General features: G+C 63.6%; 2 protein-coding genes across 2 annotated transcripts; both read left to right on the forward strand.

Annotated features, from left to right (window-relative positions):
* The first annotated feature begins 1,613 nt into the window (after positions 1 to 1,613).
* Positions 1,614 to 6,573, forward strand: SCRT2 (scratch family transcriptional repressor 2). Its single transcript, XM_064730213.1, has 2 exons — positions 1,614 to 1,865; positions 3,987 to 6,573. Exons 1-2 carry the CDS (start codon positions 1,742 to 1,744, stop codon positions 4,691 to 4,693), a joined length of 831 nt encoding a protein of 276 aa, XP_064586283.1. The 5' UTR covers positions 1,614 to 1,741; the 3' UTR covers positions 4,694 to 6,573.
* Positions 6,574 to 8,348: 1,775 nt separating this feature from the next.
* Positions 8,349 to 9,864, forward strand: SRXN1 (sulfiredoxin 1). The gene is made up of 2 exons (XM_064729940.1): positions 8,349 to 8,689; positions 8,832 to 9,864. Exons 1-2 carry the CDS (start codon positions 8,429 to 8,431, stop codon positions 9,033 to 9,035), a joined length of 465 nt encoding a protein of 154 aa, XP_064586010.1. The 5' UTR covers positions 8,349 to 8,428; the 3' UTR covers positions 9,036 to 9,864.
* The last annotated feature ends 4,017 nt before the right edge of the window (positions 9,865 to 13,881 follow it).

The following is a 13,881-nucleotide window of genomic DNA, read 5'->3' on the forward strand; positions in this document are numbered from 1 at the left end:
AGAGCCTTGACGTCAGGGCACCGCTGCAGGGACAGATGGCACTCGTGGTGCTGCCGGCAGTCCCTGGCCAAGGGCAGCGGGAGCAAGTGCAGAGACCCCAGCCCACGCGGGGAGCAGCCCTGGGATCCTGTGGGATGTGGGGTGCTGTGGATATGGGATGCTCTGGGATGGGGGTGCTGTGAGCTATGGGATGCACTTAGCTGTGGAATGCTGTCAGATGCTGTAGGATACTGTGGGATATCAGATGCTGTGGGATGCTGTGGGATGCTGTGGTCTGTGGGATGCTCTAGGATGTGGGCTGTGAGGTGCCCTGGGCTATAGGATCCTGTGGGATGCCCTGGGCTGTGCAGTACCACACAAAGCAATGAGCAGGGGCACTGCGATGCAGGGCTGGCTCCAGATGTGCCTCTAGGCACGACTGAAGGAGCAGACATGGCTGTGAGCAGGCAGGCCCGTGGTGCTGCCTGTGAGGACGCTGCTTTTGGTCCCCAGACCCAGCGCCACATCCCTGGCCAAAGGGGCTGGTGTGCCCAGGGCTGCCCCGTGCCAGCCATGCCAGCACTCTGCCTGTGGTGACAGCAGAGGGACCGTCCTTATTAAGTGCTGCAACGCTCTGGGCATTGCACAAGGCTCAGGGAGAGCACGGCCAGCTGCCAGCCAGGTCCCCGTGTCACCCACTGTCCCTCAGATGGCACAACTCGGCCTTCAGCTGGCACCACTGCAGGAGAGGCAGCCCCGGAGCAGCAGCTGCCTGCAGCGGAGCGCAGAGAGGAGGGGGAGTGCGAGTGGGGGCTCCAGTGAGACGAGGGGGGAGCAGGAGTGGGGGCTCTGGCCGGGAACAATGAACTGCCACGAGCCCGGCTATTGTTGTGGCTGCGAAGGTCACGGTGCTTCCTGGGGACTGGGAGTGGGACAGGGACATGGGAAGGGGAGAGAAGGTGGGAAAAGAGGGATGGGAACAGCGAGCAGGGATGGGGACAAGAGAGAGGTGGGACAGAGGTGGGACAGAGATGAGAGCAGGGAAGAGGGGAAAGGTTGAGGACAGAGAAGAAGGTACAGGGGAAAGAGAAAGGGGTCAATGGAAAGGGTCTGTGGACAGAGATGAGAGCAGGGAAGATGGATGGGAATGGGAACCGGGAACAGGGAGCAAGGACAAGGAAAGGAGAAAGGGACAAGAAGCAGGAACAGGGACAGGGGATGGGGCAGGGGACAGGGATGGGGATGAGGACTCTCGCCCGGCAGACCCGTCCTCCCTGGCCCCGGGGACTGGCGGCAGGGAGACAAAGGCGGTGGGAGGCAGAGGCATGTGCCCCCCCTCCCGTCTCCCCCGTCCCCCTGTGTCCCCATTGTCCGTGGCCGGGGTGGGGGGAGGAACCAGGGGGAGGGACCAGAGACCCCACAGTGCCGTGATGCCCGGGGCACCCCGCGCTACCGGCGGCTCGGGGGGCTCTGGGGGGGCTCCGGGCGCGGCCGGGCGAAGCGGCCCCCTCCCCCCCCCGACCGCCTGCCTTCCTCCTCCTCCTCCTCCCCCTCTTCCCCACCTCCTTCTCTTCCTCCTCCTCCTCCTCCTCCTCGCCGCCCTGCCGCCTCCCCGCCCCTCGCACTCGCCTCCCCGCGCCTCTCCGTGCGCACCGCCGGGGCCGAGCGCCGGGGCCGGGGCGGGGGGGGCCGGCGCCGGTGCGGGGGCCGGGGCCGGTGGCGGTGCCGGTACCGGAGGTGTCCAGCGCTGCCCGGCCCCGCCATGCCCCGCTCCTTCCTGGTGAAGAAGCTGAAAGCGGAGGCGTTCCCGGCCGCCGGGGCCCCTGCGCCCCCCTACGCCCCCCTGGAGCCCCCCTACACGCTGCCCGGCCCCGCCGCCGGCGATGGTGAGTGCGGGGCCGGGGGTCCGGAGGGGCCCCCCCGCCTCTATTGTCTGTGCGCCCGGCGGGACACCGGGAGGGGGACACGGGGGGACGCGGGGCAGCACGGGGAGGGGTCCCCGCGTTGTGTCCCGCGGGCGGGCGAGGGGTGCGGGGTGGGGTGTGTCATCCCTCGCTGTCGCCTTGTCCCCGAGGCCACCGGCCGCTGCCGAAGTTGGTCCTTGGGGAAACATCCCCTGCGTGACAGCGTCAGCCCCGTGGGCAGCCCCGAGTCCCCCCCGCCCGTGGGACACCGGGGTGGGCTCCTTCCCACGGCAAGTTGGGGGGGTAAAGGAGCAACCGGTCTGCGGGGGCGGCGGGGGGCGGCGGGGGGCGGCAGCCTCGCCGTGCCGGAGGGTTTCATTGTTCGCAGCGGTGCCCCGAGCCCCCCTGGGAGCGCGGGGGGGCCGGCGCCGTCCGGGGCACGGGGAGCGGGGGGGGGGACTGGGGGGTACCCCGGCAGCGGGAGGGGTGCAAAAGGCTGGACTTGGGGTGCCCGTGGTCCTTGGAATCCCGTCCTCCTGCGGGGGAACGCTGGGGTGGGCTCGGAGTTCCCCGGGCTTGGCACAGCCCCACAACGGGGCAGCCCAGACAGAGGGGCTGGCCGTGGGTCGGGGGCTCTGTTGCATAGGATGGGGAGTCCTGGCTGCTCGTGGGTTGGGAAACGGAGCAGGATGCGGGAATGGGCCTGATTCATGCACAAGCTAACAGTGCCCAGCCGCTGCGGCGCTTGTCCCCCCTTTTCTAGTGCTCCCTAGCCCTTGAGGGGCATTCCCTGCCAGGCACCGGGGTACCAAGCCTGTCTGGTCTGGGGGTCCTCTGCTTCCCCCATCAGCCAGGAGCCGGTGGGGGAGGGATGTGCTGCAGCTGGGCAGAAGCTGCCGACGCTGCTCTCCTGGAAATAACCTTGCTGCATGCTCGGAGGCAGCGTGAGAAATTGCTGAGCAGAGCGCTTTCTGCACAGCCCGCGCTGTCAGCACGGCGCGGGGGACGGGGGGGCCCGGCTCTGTCCCTGCCCCACAGCCCCCTCCCCACAATGGGCACCCCTGGCCACCACGGGACAAACGGCAGCACTGCTTGCCAAGGGGTCCGTGGGTGCTGCCAGGATGTGTGTGGATTTAGAGGATGCTCAGCTGCAGCTGTGGTGGGATGTCCCTGTGCCCCACGGTGTGCATGGGTCAGCCCAGCTGTGCGGACCCCAGGCCCCCAATAGCCCCTCTGCCACTATCAGTGGGGATGAGCCCTCTGAAGCAGCTTGCAAGGACCAGTGTGCAAAAGGCAGGGGATGGCTGGCACCAGTCTGGGGAATGCCAGTACATCCCCAGGATTGCTGGCCTGGTGGGAAGGGGGCTGCACTGCTGCTTCTGCTGTGACCTTTGTGTGACAGCTCAGAGGGACCGGGATGCCAACGCAGTGCCCGCTCTGACACAGGTTGAGAGACCCACATACAGAGCAAGTCATGAGCTGACTTGCACCAATGTCACATGAGTGTGACGCCAGTGGAGTGGTACCCGAGCCCGGCTCCACATCTGGGGGGCTGTGGGTCGCTCAGTTTGGCAGGAAGCCAGGGACCCGGTGCTGCTGCCCTCCTGGTGCTGTCCCATCTGCAAGGAATAGCCCTGTGGGGACAGCAAAGAGGTGGGGGGCTTTCCCAGCCCCTTTGCTGAGGAAGGGGAACCTGGAGCAGCCTCATCCCCCTCATCCCGGCTGCCCACGGAGCGTAGCTCATTACCGGCACGGCCCCGGTGAACAATGAGCTCCCGGCACCGACAGCTGTCTGGCAGCTAATAGCCCCTGGGGGCTGCCCGCAGCCGGGGCAGGCGCAGCTGGACCATCCGCAGCTCCATCCCCAGTTCCCATCTCAGGCAGCCCTGCGGGATGGGACCCATCCTGCTGACAGATGCAGGCAGGAGCCAGGGCAGGACAATGCAGCTCTGGTGCTCAGGGGCTCAGCACGGACAGGAACCAGTTTGTGAGGGGACAACCCTGGTTCTGCACCTTCTATGGGAAATTTTAGCTTGTGACTTTTTCCTGTCCCTGGTGTGGCTGCTCTGGAGGGACAATGACCCCACTGTGTTGTCCCCACAGGGTACCTCCAGCACTGCCTGGCGCCAGCCGGCTATGACACTGACAAGAAGCAAGGCCTGCCACCACCGCCAGCAGACCCGGCCTACGCACCCGGCCACGAGGAGTACAGCGATCCTGAGAGCCCCCAGTCCAGCTTTTCCGCCCGCTACTTCAACGGGGAGGCGGCAGTGACAGACAGCTATTCCATGGATGCCTTCTTCATCACGGACGGGCGCTCGCGCCGGCGCAGCGAGAGCCAGCGCCGTGGCAGCCACCGCCACTCCTGCCCCGAGTGCGGCAAGACCTACGCCACCTCCTCCAACCTGAGCCGGCACAAGCAGACCCACCGCAGCCTGGACAGCAAGATGGCGAGGAAATGCCCCACCTGCGGCAAGGCCTACGTCTCCATGCCCGCCCTGGCCATGCACGTCCTCACCCACAACCTCAAGCACAAGTGCGACGTGTGCGGCAAAGCCTTCAGCCGGCCCTGGCTGCTGCAGGGCCACATGCGCTCGCACACCGGCGAGAAGCCCTTCGGCTGCTCGCACTGCGGCAAAGCCTTCGCCGACCGCTCCAACCTGCGCGCCCACATGCAGACCCACTCCGCCTTCAAGCACTACAAGTGCAAGCAGTGCGAGAAGACCTTCGCCCTCAAGTCGTACCTCAACAAGCACTACGAGTCCGCCTGCTTCAAGGGCTCCGAACACAGCTGTGCAATAGGGAATTAGCCCCCCGAGCCCTGTGGCACATCCCCTTTCCCAACCTCATCCTTCTATCCAACCCCCATCCACATCCCTATCTCATCCCATGCCCATCCCTATTCCCCTATACATCCCATCCTGTCCCCATCCTGGTCCCAGTCCCTGTGCCAGCACTCCTGCAGCTGCAGCCAGCTGGTTTGTTGCTGTGCTCAGTCTGGAGGACACAGACTCACTCCCCATCTGCTCCCTGGGAAGGGGGTCCCCCCCCACATTGGGACCCAGCTCCTTTCCCCTGGGTCCCAGAGCCCCCCCGCAGCCAGGCAGGTCTCTCTGCGGGGGACTCACCTGGGGACCTCTTCCCGACCCAGGAGAGACTTTCCTCCCCTAGCTTGTGACTTTCACCTCTATTTATTTAATTTATTACTATTATTTATTTAGAGCTGCTGCTTCTCTTCCCGGGGGATCCCGGGGGAGAAAAGACACTTTTCTGCTCCCCGCTAGGAGCAAACCCTCTCCTTGACCCTAATCTTGATAAGACCACGGGCTGGTGTTCCTGCCAGTTCAGCAGGACTGATGGCCACTGAGGCTGACAGAGGGCAGGGCTGCCAGTCACCCTTGAAGCCTTGGGTCCCTGCAGCCACCACACAGGGCACCCGGCTGCCCCACTGCCCCGTGGCACAGCGTTCACCCTGGCACTGCAGATCCGCAGCCCTGGAGTCAGGGGAAGAGCCAAGGGAGGAGCCAGGGGCTTCCAGCAGAGATCCACAGGACACGACCTCCGTTGGCTCCCAGCTCCCAGCTTGGCCAGGCACAACTGGCCCCTGCCTCGGTGATGGGGAATAGCCCCCCCCAGGCAGGTGCAGCCCCCTCACCATGCAAAGGGCTGGGCTGGCAGCTGGGCTGGAGACCCAGCCCTGGGCAGGTAGTACCCAAACCCCCAACCACCCCCCCATGTATCCCCAGCCCCTTCTCCAGCCGGCTCCCGGCTCCCTCGCCATTGCCCCCCACCTGCACTCAGGAGGAGGGGGTCAGAGTAGCTGTAAAGTTTGGGTGAGTCTATTTAAATGTTCTTATTTATATTATTTATAACTTATGCTTTTCACTATTTATTTGTCAAGACTGGCCGGGCCATGCCAGCGCTGGCTCGCAGGAGGTGGCAGAGCTGCAGCAGAACTGCCGTGCCCAGGACACAGCCACGGTGACACGGACGGGGACAGGACCCCAGAGCGGCGGGCACGGAGGCAGGAGGGCACGAGCTGGCCCGGCAGCCCAGGCTGCATGTCCTGCAAGCCTCCCACAAAGGCAAAGCCCTTCTCTTTTGTCTTCCTTGCTTCCACGGGCTCCTGCTTTGCTCCGTGCCCCGCGCCAGCCCAGCGGGGACACACCAGCCACTCTATGCAACCTCCCGGCGGAGCGCCCCCGCCCCGGCCCCGGGGCAAGCTCCGCGCACGGCATCCCGGAGCGGGGCCCGACCCACGCCTCCGCTTCCTACCTCGGGCCGCGAGTTGCCACAGCCCCATCACCCCGTGCCGGTCCCCAGCACTCGGGGACTCAGCCCGGCACCCGCGGGGCCGCACTCGCGCACCCCCACACCGTCTTCCTGCGCCGTCTTCCTCCCTTGCACCGTCTTCCTCCCGCTGCCTCGGTGCCTGTGTTGGTCACGGGTTGAGTGGGGATGTCCCTGTCATGGTCCTCTCGCTGCCATGGCGCGGTGACCACACATCCGCACCCCACGGAGGGGATGAGCATCGCCCTGGCCACGCAGGCACCCGCCGGGTTTCGGCCGCGATGCCGGCGCCGTTCCGCGAGGCGCGGTGTCCTGAGGCCGGCAGGCTTGGAGCACTGCGCTGCTGCCCCTCTCTCCTGTAAATAGCAGATACTACAGCAATAATTTTCCGTGCATGATAGATTTTTTCTGCCAGGTTTTGTACTCGCCAGCCCCAGTATGACAAGTCTACTGAGATCCGGCCACCCGCAGTATTACTTGTAATGCAATTCAGGGATATAAAAGGGATTTCTGCCACTAACCATGTGTCTTGTGGGATTTGTGTCGGCGGTGGCGGGTGGTGGCACGCGAGCTGCCACCCTGCCCATCCCACGGTGCCCCGTGCCCTCTCCTGGGCTGGGGCATCCTGGACAGAACTGCCCCAAATAGAGGGGTGATGTCCTGGCAGCCCGTTGGGCACCCAGATCATTCCGCGCTGCCCATGTGGCTCTGCCAGCCCCTCAGCCGGTGGGCAGCAGCCAGACAGCCCCTGCTGCGACAAGGAGGGGTTGCGGTGCCACCCTGCTGGTGAGAGCGGCGGGGCGCTGACCTGGAAGTAAATCCCGTGTGAAATCCCGGCAGCGGCGCGGAGCCCGGCGGGCAGCCCGGGAAGGGCGCCGGTGATGCTCACACACCCCGGATGGGGAGGATTCTGTGAGCAAATTTTACTTGAACTCACAGGTGATGACAACCCAGTAGAGCCCCTGCTCCCAGGGGCAGACAGGCATTCCTGCTCCCCACCCCTCTCTCCTCATCCTTTCCCAGATGTGGGTGCCAGTGGGGAAAGACAATTATTTCTAGCATGCAGCTTGTCAGCACAGACCTAGCTGAGCCCTGGGCTTCCAGTGACACCAGTGCAATCCTTCACCCACAAAGTCATTGCCAGGTTCACCTTGCAAGAAACGAATTCCAGAGCATCACAAAACCATCCCTGACCATCATCTGCATGCTTCCGAGTCAGCTCTGGGGCTGAGGACCCTCCATGCCACCAGGGAGCCAGAGTGAGGGCACTGGGAGCAGCCATCCCCTGTCATCGTGTCCCTGCTGTGGATTCAGGGTGTCCCCTGCAGCAGCCAGAGGGGTGGGAGACCCTGATCCTCCTGGGACCCTCTCCCCATTTGGAGCACTGGTCTGAAGAAACGACCTAGAAAGACTCAGTGTGACCGTGTTTACAGGGGTCTGAGGATGAGGGAAGAGACAAGGATCTGACTTTTCAGAAAGCTTGATTTATTATTTTATGATACCTATTATATTAAAACTATACTAAAAGAATAGAAGAAAGGATTTCATCAGAAGGCTAGCTAAGAATAGAAAAAGAAAGAATGATAACAAAGGCTTGTGTTTTGGACAGAGAGTCCAAGCTGGCTCACTGTGATTGGCCATTAATTATAAACAACTCTATGAGACCAATCACAGATGCACCTGTTGCATTCCACAGCAGCAGATAATCAATGTTTACATTTTGTTCCTGAGGCCTCTCAGCTTCTCAGGAGGAAAAATCCTAAGCAAAGGATTTTTCAGAAAATATCATGGCTACAGACTCAGGGCTGAAGTTCTTCCATGCCTGCCCAGCTGTGGAGCATCCCAGCATCACTGCTCAGCTCTGCAGTTATTTCACACCTCATCTTCCTTGCTGTGGACCCCATAGGTGTCAGGGCAGCAGGGAGGGGACTCTGGGATGGGGACATGTTCCTGGTACAGCCAGGCAGGTGGGGGACACATCCCAACTCTCAGCGGCAGGATGATCCTCAGTTCCCCAGCCCAGCCAGGTGGGACCCTCAGGGGGCAGGACAGGGACCCCCAGCACACCTGGGGGGGAAGGGGGGCTCAGCTGCCGCATGCCCATGGGTGTCCCAGGAGAGGGAGGAGCCGAGGGCAGCCCTGACCGCGGGCTCTCCGGAGCAGGCAGCGGGCCAGCCGGCTCTGGCAGCCGGCCCGGAACTCTGTCCTGCCCCTTCACTGTGACTCTGCAAAACACCGGGGCGGAGGCCGTGACGATGACGATGGCCGGGCAAGGAGGAAGTAGAGGGGTACGGCTGGGCGCTGCGCTGCTCGGGGCAGAGCGCAGGGCTCGGCTGAGCACGGCAGAGGAAAGCCAAGGCCGGCCGGCAGCCACAGCCATGGCAGAGTCCGAGGACAGGAGCATCCACACCCAGCACATCTCGGCCGTGCACAACGTGCCCATGCGGGTCCTCATCCGGCCCATCCCGTCAGAGCTGGAGCCGGAAAAGGTGCAGAGCCTGATGGAGACCCTGCAGGTGAGCACAGCCCCTCCTGCACCCGTTCAGAGGGCGCTGCTGGGGAGCTGTCAGCGCCGAAGCCCTGGCACAGTCGGGGGGTGTCAGGGCAGGATGGGGGTGCCGGGGTGTGTTGCTCTTGGATGTCTCTTCCCCTTCCCAGGAGGATCCCGAGCGGGTGCCCCCCATCGACGTGCTCTGGATCAAAGGCAGTGAGGGCGGCGATTATTTCTACTCCTTCGGGGGCTGCCACCGCTATGCTGCCCACCAGGCACTCCGCCGGGAGACCATCCCCGCCAAGATCATCCCCTCCACCCTCAGCGACCTCCGTACCTACCTCGGCTCCTCCACGCCTCACCTGCGCTAGCCCAGCATCCCGAGGATGCCCAGCAGCCCCTTCTATCCCTGTTGGTTCCGACCCGTGAGCCCTTTATGAGGATGTGGTCGGCGTCCCCAGCCCTGGGGAGTCACCATGGTCCCTCCAGCCGGGATGAGGTGCGGGTCCCCCAGACTCGGAGGGTCCCCGGGTCCCGGCAGCCGGGATGGCTCAGGATTCCCCAGACTCGGAGTGTCCCCGGGTCCCGGCAGCCGGGATGGCTCAGGATTCCCTAGACTTGGAGGATCCCCGGGTCCCGGAAGCCGGGTTGGGTCGGGCTCTCGCCGGTACCGGGAGGCGCCCAGCGGGGCCGGCAGGTGGCGCTGTTGTGCCGCGCTGCGCCGCCCGGAGCGACCGCACGAACCGGGACGGGACGGGACGAACCGGGACGAACCAGGACGGGATGAACCGGGACGGGACGAGCCGGTTTGGGTGGGATAAACGGGAGCACGGCGCAATCGGGAATAGCTGAACCGTGATGGAACAGGCTAAACCGGGGCACGGCTCAACCGGGAATAGCTGAACCGGGATGGAATGGGTTTAACCGGGGCATGGCTCAAGCGGGAATGGCGGAACCGGAGCACACTGGAACTGGGACGAGTCACAGCTCATTCGGGGCACAGCTGAACCGGGAAGGGGTACAGGCGAACTGGGACACGACAGAATCAGGACGCAGAGAAGAGACCTGGCATGGCCAGTCCCCAGCTCTCCCTCAGGGACTCTGTGCTCACCAGTGTCCCAGTCTCCATGGGGGACATCCCCAAAATCCTGTGGTGGGGACAGCCGCTGCTGCACCTGGAATAAAGATTATCAAAACTTCTGCAGCTCCTTGGTGTGGTGCTAGAGGGTGCTGAGGTTGGAAGCAGGGATGCAGTGGTCCAACATAGCACAGCATGGTGGCCTGGCACCTGTGGGCACAGAGGCTTTGCAAGGGGAGGGATGTTCTGTGAGGGGATGGATGCTGGGCCGGGGGATGGATGCTGTGACAGGACAATGTTCTGCCATGGAGCTGAATTCAGGGTCAGCTCTGACCCAGCTGTGGGGACTCATGTGGTCTTGCCATGCTGGGATGCTGTCATTTCTGCAAGCACCACGTCCTCACCCCACGTGCAGCCTGGAAAAACGCCTCGAGCATCCCCTGGGCATCCCAGCATCCCTCTTAATTCGAGAGCCTCCATCCAGGGAGGGGAAAGGCCACTGACTCACTCACCACGCCGTGAGTCAGCAGAAGGATGGGAACTGCGGCCGGACACTTCTGCCCCATCAGCCATCTCCTTCCTGAAGGGATCCTGTTCCCCTAGGGCTGGGAGAGGAGGGCACGGCCGATTCCTCTGCATGGCAGGAGCTGGCAGTGCTGGCATGGGACAGGGCACAATTTCCCGCTGCCTCCACGTTTCCTGCTGGGGAGGAGGAGCAGGGTGGGCTGGGGCTGCTGGGCGAGGGGAAGGGCCGGGAGGGAGACTCCAGAGCTGCATGTGCCGCATGAAGGCAGCTGTGTGCCGGGAGGAAGCTCTGCAAGCACTCACCGAGAGCAGCCCTGGCCCACGGCTCCCTGATGGGCCATAAATTTCTCCTCAGAATTGTGGCGTGCTAAAAAGTTTCCTCTTGTTAGAGAGCGGGGGGGTGGAGGCAGGAGGTAGCAGCTCCTGCAGCAGCTCCTGGGGCAATGTGGGCATTTCCAGAGTGCTCCCAAATGGAAGTCCCATGGCAGGGACTGATGTCTGCCCATATCCTGTGTGCCCCCACTGCTGGGCATCTCACATGAATGCTTTTTGCCCCACTCTCCCAGGCTTGTGCCCCTCATCCCTTGGATAAGAGGCAGCTCAGCAGAACTGGGAATTCCACAAAGTGGGAATGAACTGAGGCTGCCCAGATCCTGCAGCTCGTTTTCCTGCAAGCCATGGAGGCTTCTTCCAGCTGGGAAGCCTGCTGCAGGATCTGCTTTTCCAGCTTGCCATCCCCTGCAAACAGTGCCAAAGGTCCGTGCCAGTCCAGGGTGTGCTGACATCACTCCCAGGGCTCCCTGGCACCCGAGCTGTGTCCGAGGTGCTGTGTGAGCACCTCCAGGGCTGACTGCTGCATCCATGGGGCTGGCACGGTGTGGGCAGTGGGGGCTGCTCCCCAGCTGGGGCTGCTGGTGCCACAAGCCCCTGGCTGGCACAGGAATGGGTCCCTGCATTGCCTCCATCTATCCGTGCTCCACCTGTCCCCCTTCCCTCTGCCTGACCCGCGGGGTCTCTGGTGTCGCCGGCTGACAGCCGATCCGGCTGCCTCCAATCCATTCGTTCCAGGGCAGGAACAAAGGAGCTTTGTGGGCTCCCCCCAGCCCGGGCTGAGTGGGGAGGGGTCCCAGCTCCGGAACTGGGACAGACTTCCCTGCGTGACAGGCGTGTAATGCCTTCCAGACGAGCAGCCCCAGCCCTCAGGTACAGCCCGGGGGCAGGGGGGGCTGGTGCTTCCCACACTGCCTGGGGACCCACCAGGTCACCCTGATACAGCCCTGATCCAGGAAAATGGGGGAACTCTCCTGTTCCCCAAATGTTCCACAGTGCCCAGTCCCCATGGCACTCACTGCTCCTCCCCACTCAGGGGGCTCCAGGGGCTCCCAAATTTGCCATGTCTGGTCTCCCAGTGTTGGGGAGCAGGGATAAACTCCCCTGGGATGAGACCCCTGCCTCACTGGCCTCAACTGGACAGGTCTGGGCATTTGGGATGGGGCAGTTCCCAGGCCTGTGGCCTCACTGGCCTGAGCACCCTGAAACTGGGGAGCCATAGGCAGAGGGGCCAGTCCTGGACACCCCCCAGAGCCAAGGTCTGGTCAGGGGCTGTGGATTCGGGGCACTGAGTGGGATGAGATGGGGCAGGATGGCGTGGATGGGTTGTGATGGGATAGGAGGGGACAAGATAGGACAGGGTGGGATGGGATGGAATGGGATGGGATGGGATGGGATGGGATGGGATGGGATGGGATGGGATGGGATGGGATGGGATGGGGTGGGATGGAGTTGAATGGATCAGGCCAGCACTGCTCCACCAGGGCTCAGCAGGGTCAGGCCCAGTGTCCTGGTGGCCACATGTTGCAGCACTGCCCTGGGTCTGGAATCCATTTGCCTCGCTGGCCGTGGTGTTTTCCCAGCAGGGCTGGAGCGTTCCCGCGGGGCTGGGGGCAGCCCTGGCCCCTGCCCCATCTGCTCCCTGTTTATTTTCTTACACTTAAGTATCACCTCCAAGATAAACACTCCCTGGTGTGGGGGGCAGGGGCATTTCCCTGGCAGCAGAGGTAGAACCCAGCCCTCAGGGTGCCCAGCACCCTGACCCCACGATGCCCAGCAAGCAGGAGATGCCTGGCTGGATGGAGTCAGGGCTGCAACCCCGTGCTCAGGCCATGTCCCCTCCATGCTCTGTGTCCCATGCAGGGTCCCATGAATGCCTGAGCCACTGCCTGGCACTGCTCTCTGCCCAGGGGTTGGTTAGTTGGCTGGGTCAGCTGTGATGCCAAACCACACCATGTCCTGGCAGAAGGTTTGTGATGCCTCAGCTGCACCTCACACTGCTTGGCTGAGTCAGAGCCCAGGCCACAGAGCTGGGGGAGCTGGGGGGGCCCAGGCACAGGGACTCATGGCCTGTACCAGATGCCTGCCAGGCAGCACAGGAAAACCTGGCTGCTGCCACACGTCCCCCTGCCCCACAGCCACAGCCTGCACAGGCAGCTGGACAGGAGGCAGCCGGCAGCATTCCCTGCTTCCCATGGCTCCTGCTGCTCTCCCAGCCAAGCATGACAGCTCCTGTCCATCCATCCTTCTGTCTGCAGCAGCTGGTCACACATACACACGTCTGTGCCAGCACGGAGGTGTCACTGCAGCAGGAGGTGGTGGCATTTGGGGTTTATGTGGCACCCACAGGCACACAGCCATGTGCAACTGCACAAACACGTGCACACAGCCCCATACTCACACATATCCCTGTGCACACACTGTGCACACATCCATGCATGCTGGGATGCACAGATGTCTGCAGCTGCACACCCCCACACATACTCATGGGCACACTCATGCTGTCCCCACCCCACCCTGAGCCATCTCCTGTCTGCTGCTCCTTCCCTGCCTGTGCCCTGCCATGTTCCACAGGCCACCAGCACCCCATACATGGCCATGCCCCCCAGAAACGTCCTGGGGCAGTTTGGCTGGGTGTGGGGACTGGGTGACCCCCCCAGCCTGTCCCTGCCAGCTGGTGGCCATGTGTGGGACGTGCAGCTGAGTACACAGCCCCTGCCATCCGTCTTACCACCTGTCAGGGCCAGGGGCTGCTGTGGCCCCCCAGCCATGGCTCAGCAAGGCTCTGGGGTGAGAGGGGGCAGAGTGGGGGTTTCCCTCTCTGTACAGGCACCTGCCTGTTCCCTGCCTGAGCCCTGCCTGCCATGCCAAGCTGGCCCATCCCCAGCTTTGCCCCTGGCACTGCTGCACGTGCCCTTTTTTGGGGGTCTGCACTCGGGTAAATGCTACAGGAGAAGGTCAGGGTCCCTCATGGAGAGTGATGCATGGTGAGAGCTGCCAGTGCAGACACAGTGCAGACCCCTGCCCATCCTCATCCCCAGGAGGATCCCTGCCCTCTTGCTCAGCCCTGCACGTCCCCAGCCCCTGGTGTGGCCCTGCATGTCCCCTGCTCCAGTGGGACCCCTGGCCCTTGGTGCAGCCCTACACGTCCCCAGCCCCAGCCAGACCACCAGCCCCCAGCCCCTCTCTCTGCCCCCCACTGCGTGATTTACAGGCTCTGCACAGGCAGACAAATGGTGAAGGAAAACAGGGCAGGGGGTCCCGCCAGCCGGGGCTGCCTGTGC

This window comes from Zonotrichia leucophrys, chromosome 20 (assembly GCF_028769735.1).
Source record: "Zonotrichia leucophrys gambelii isolate GWCS_2022_RI chromosome 20, RI_Zleu_2.0, whole genome shotgun sequence".
In the NCBI taxonomy this organism is placed as follows: Eukaryota; Metazoa; Chordata; class Aves; order Passeriformes; family Passerellidae; genus Zonotrichia; species Zonotrichia leucophrys.

What these genes read in the sequence shown, in the direction of transcription:
- SCRT2 (XM_064730213.1), top strand. Translation starts at nt 1,742, where the DNA reads ATGCCCCGCTCCTTCCTGGTGAAGAAGCTGAAAGCGGAGGCGTTCCCG. An exon ending in CGGCCCCGCCGCCGGCGATG is followed by an intron (nt 1,866 to 3,986) that starts GTGAGTGCGGGG and finishes TTGTCCCCACAG; the next exon opens with GGTACCTCCAGCACTGCCTG.
- SRXN1 (XM_064729940.1), top strand. Translation starts at nt 8,429, where the DNA reads ATGACGATGGCCGGGCAAGGAGGAAGTAGAGGGGTACGGCTGGGCGCT. An exon ending in GCCTGATGGAGACCCTGCAG is followed by an intron (nt 8,690 to 8,831) that starts GTGAGCACAGCC and finishes TCCCCTTCCCAG; the next exon opens with GAGGATCCCGAGCGGGTGCC.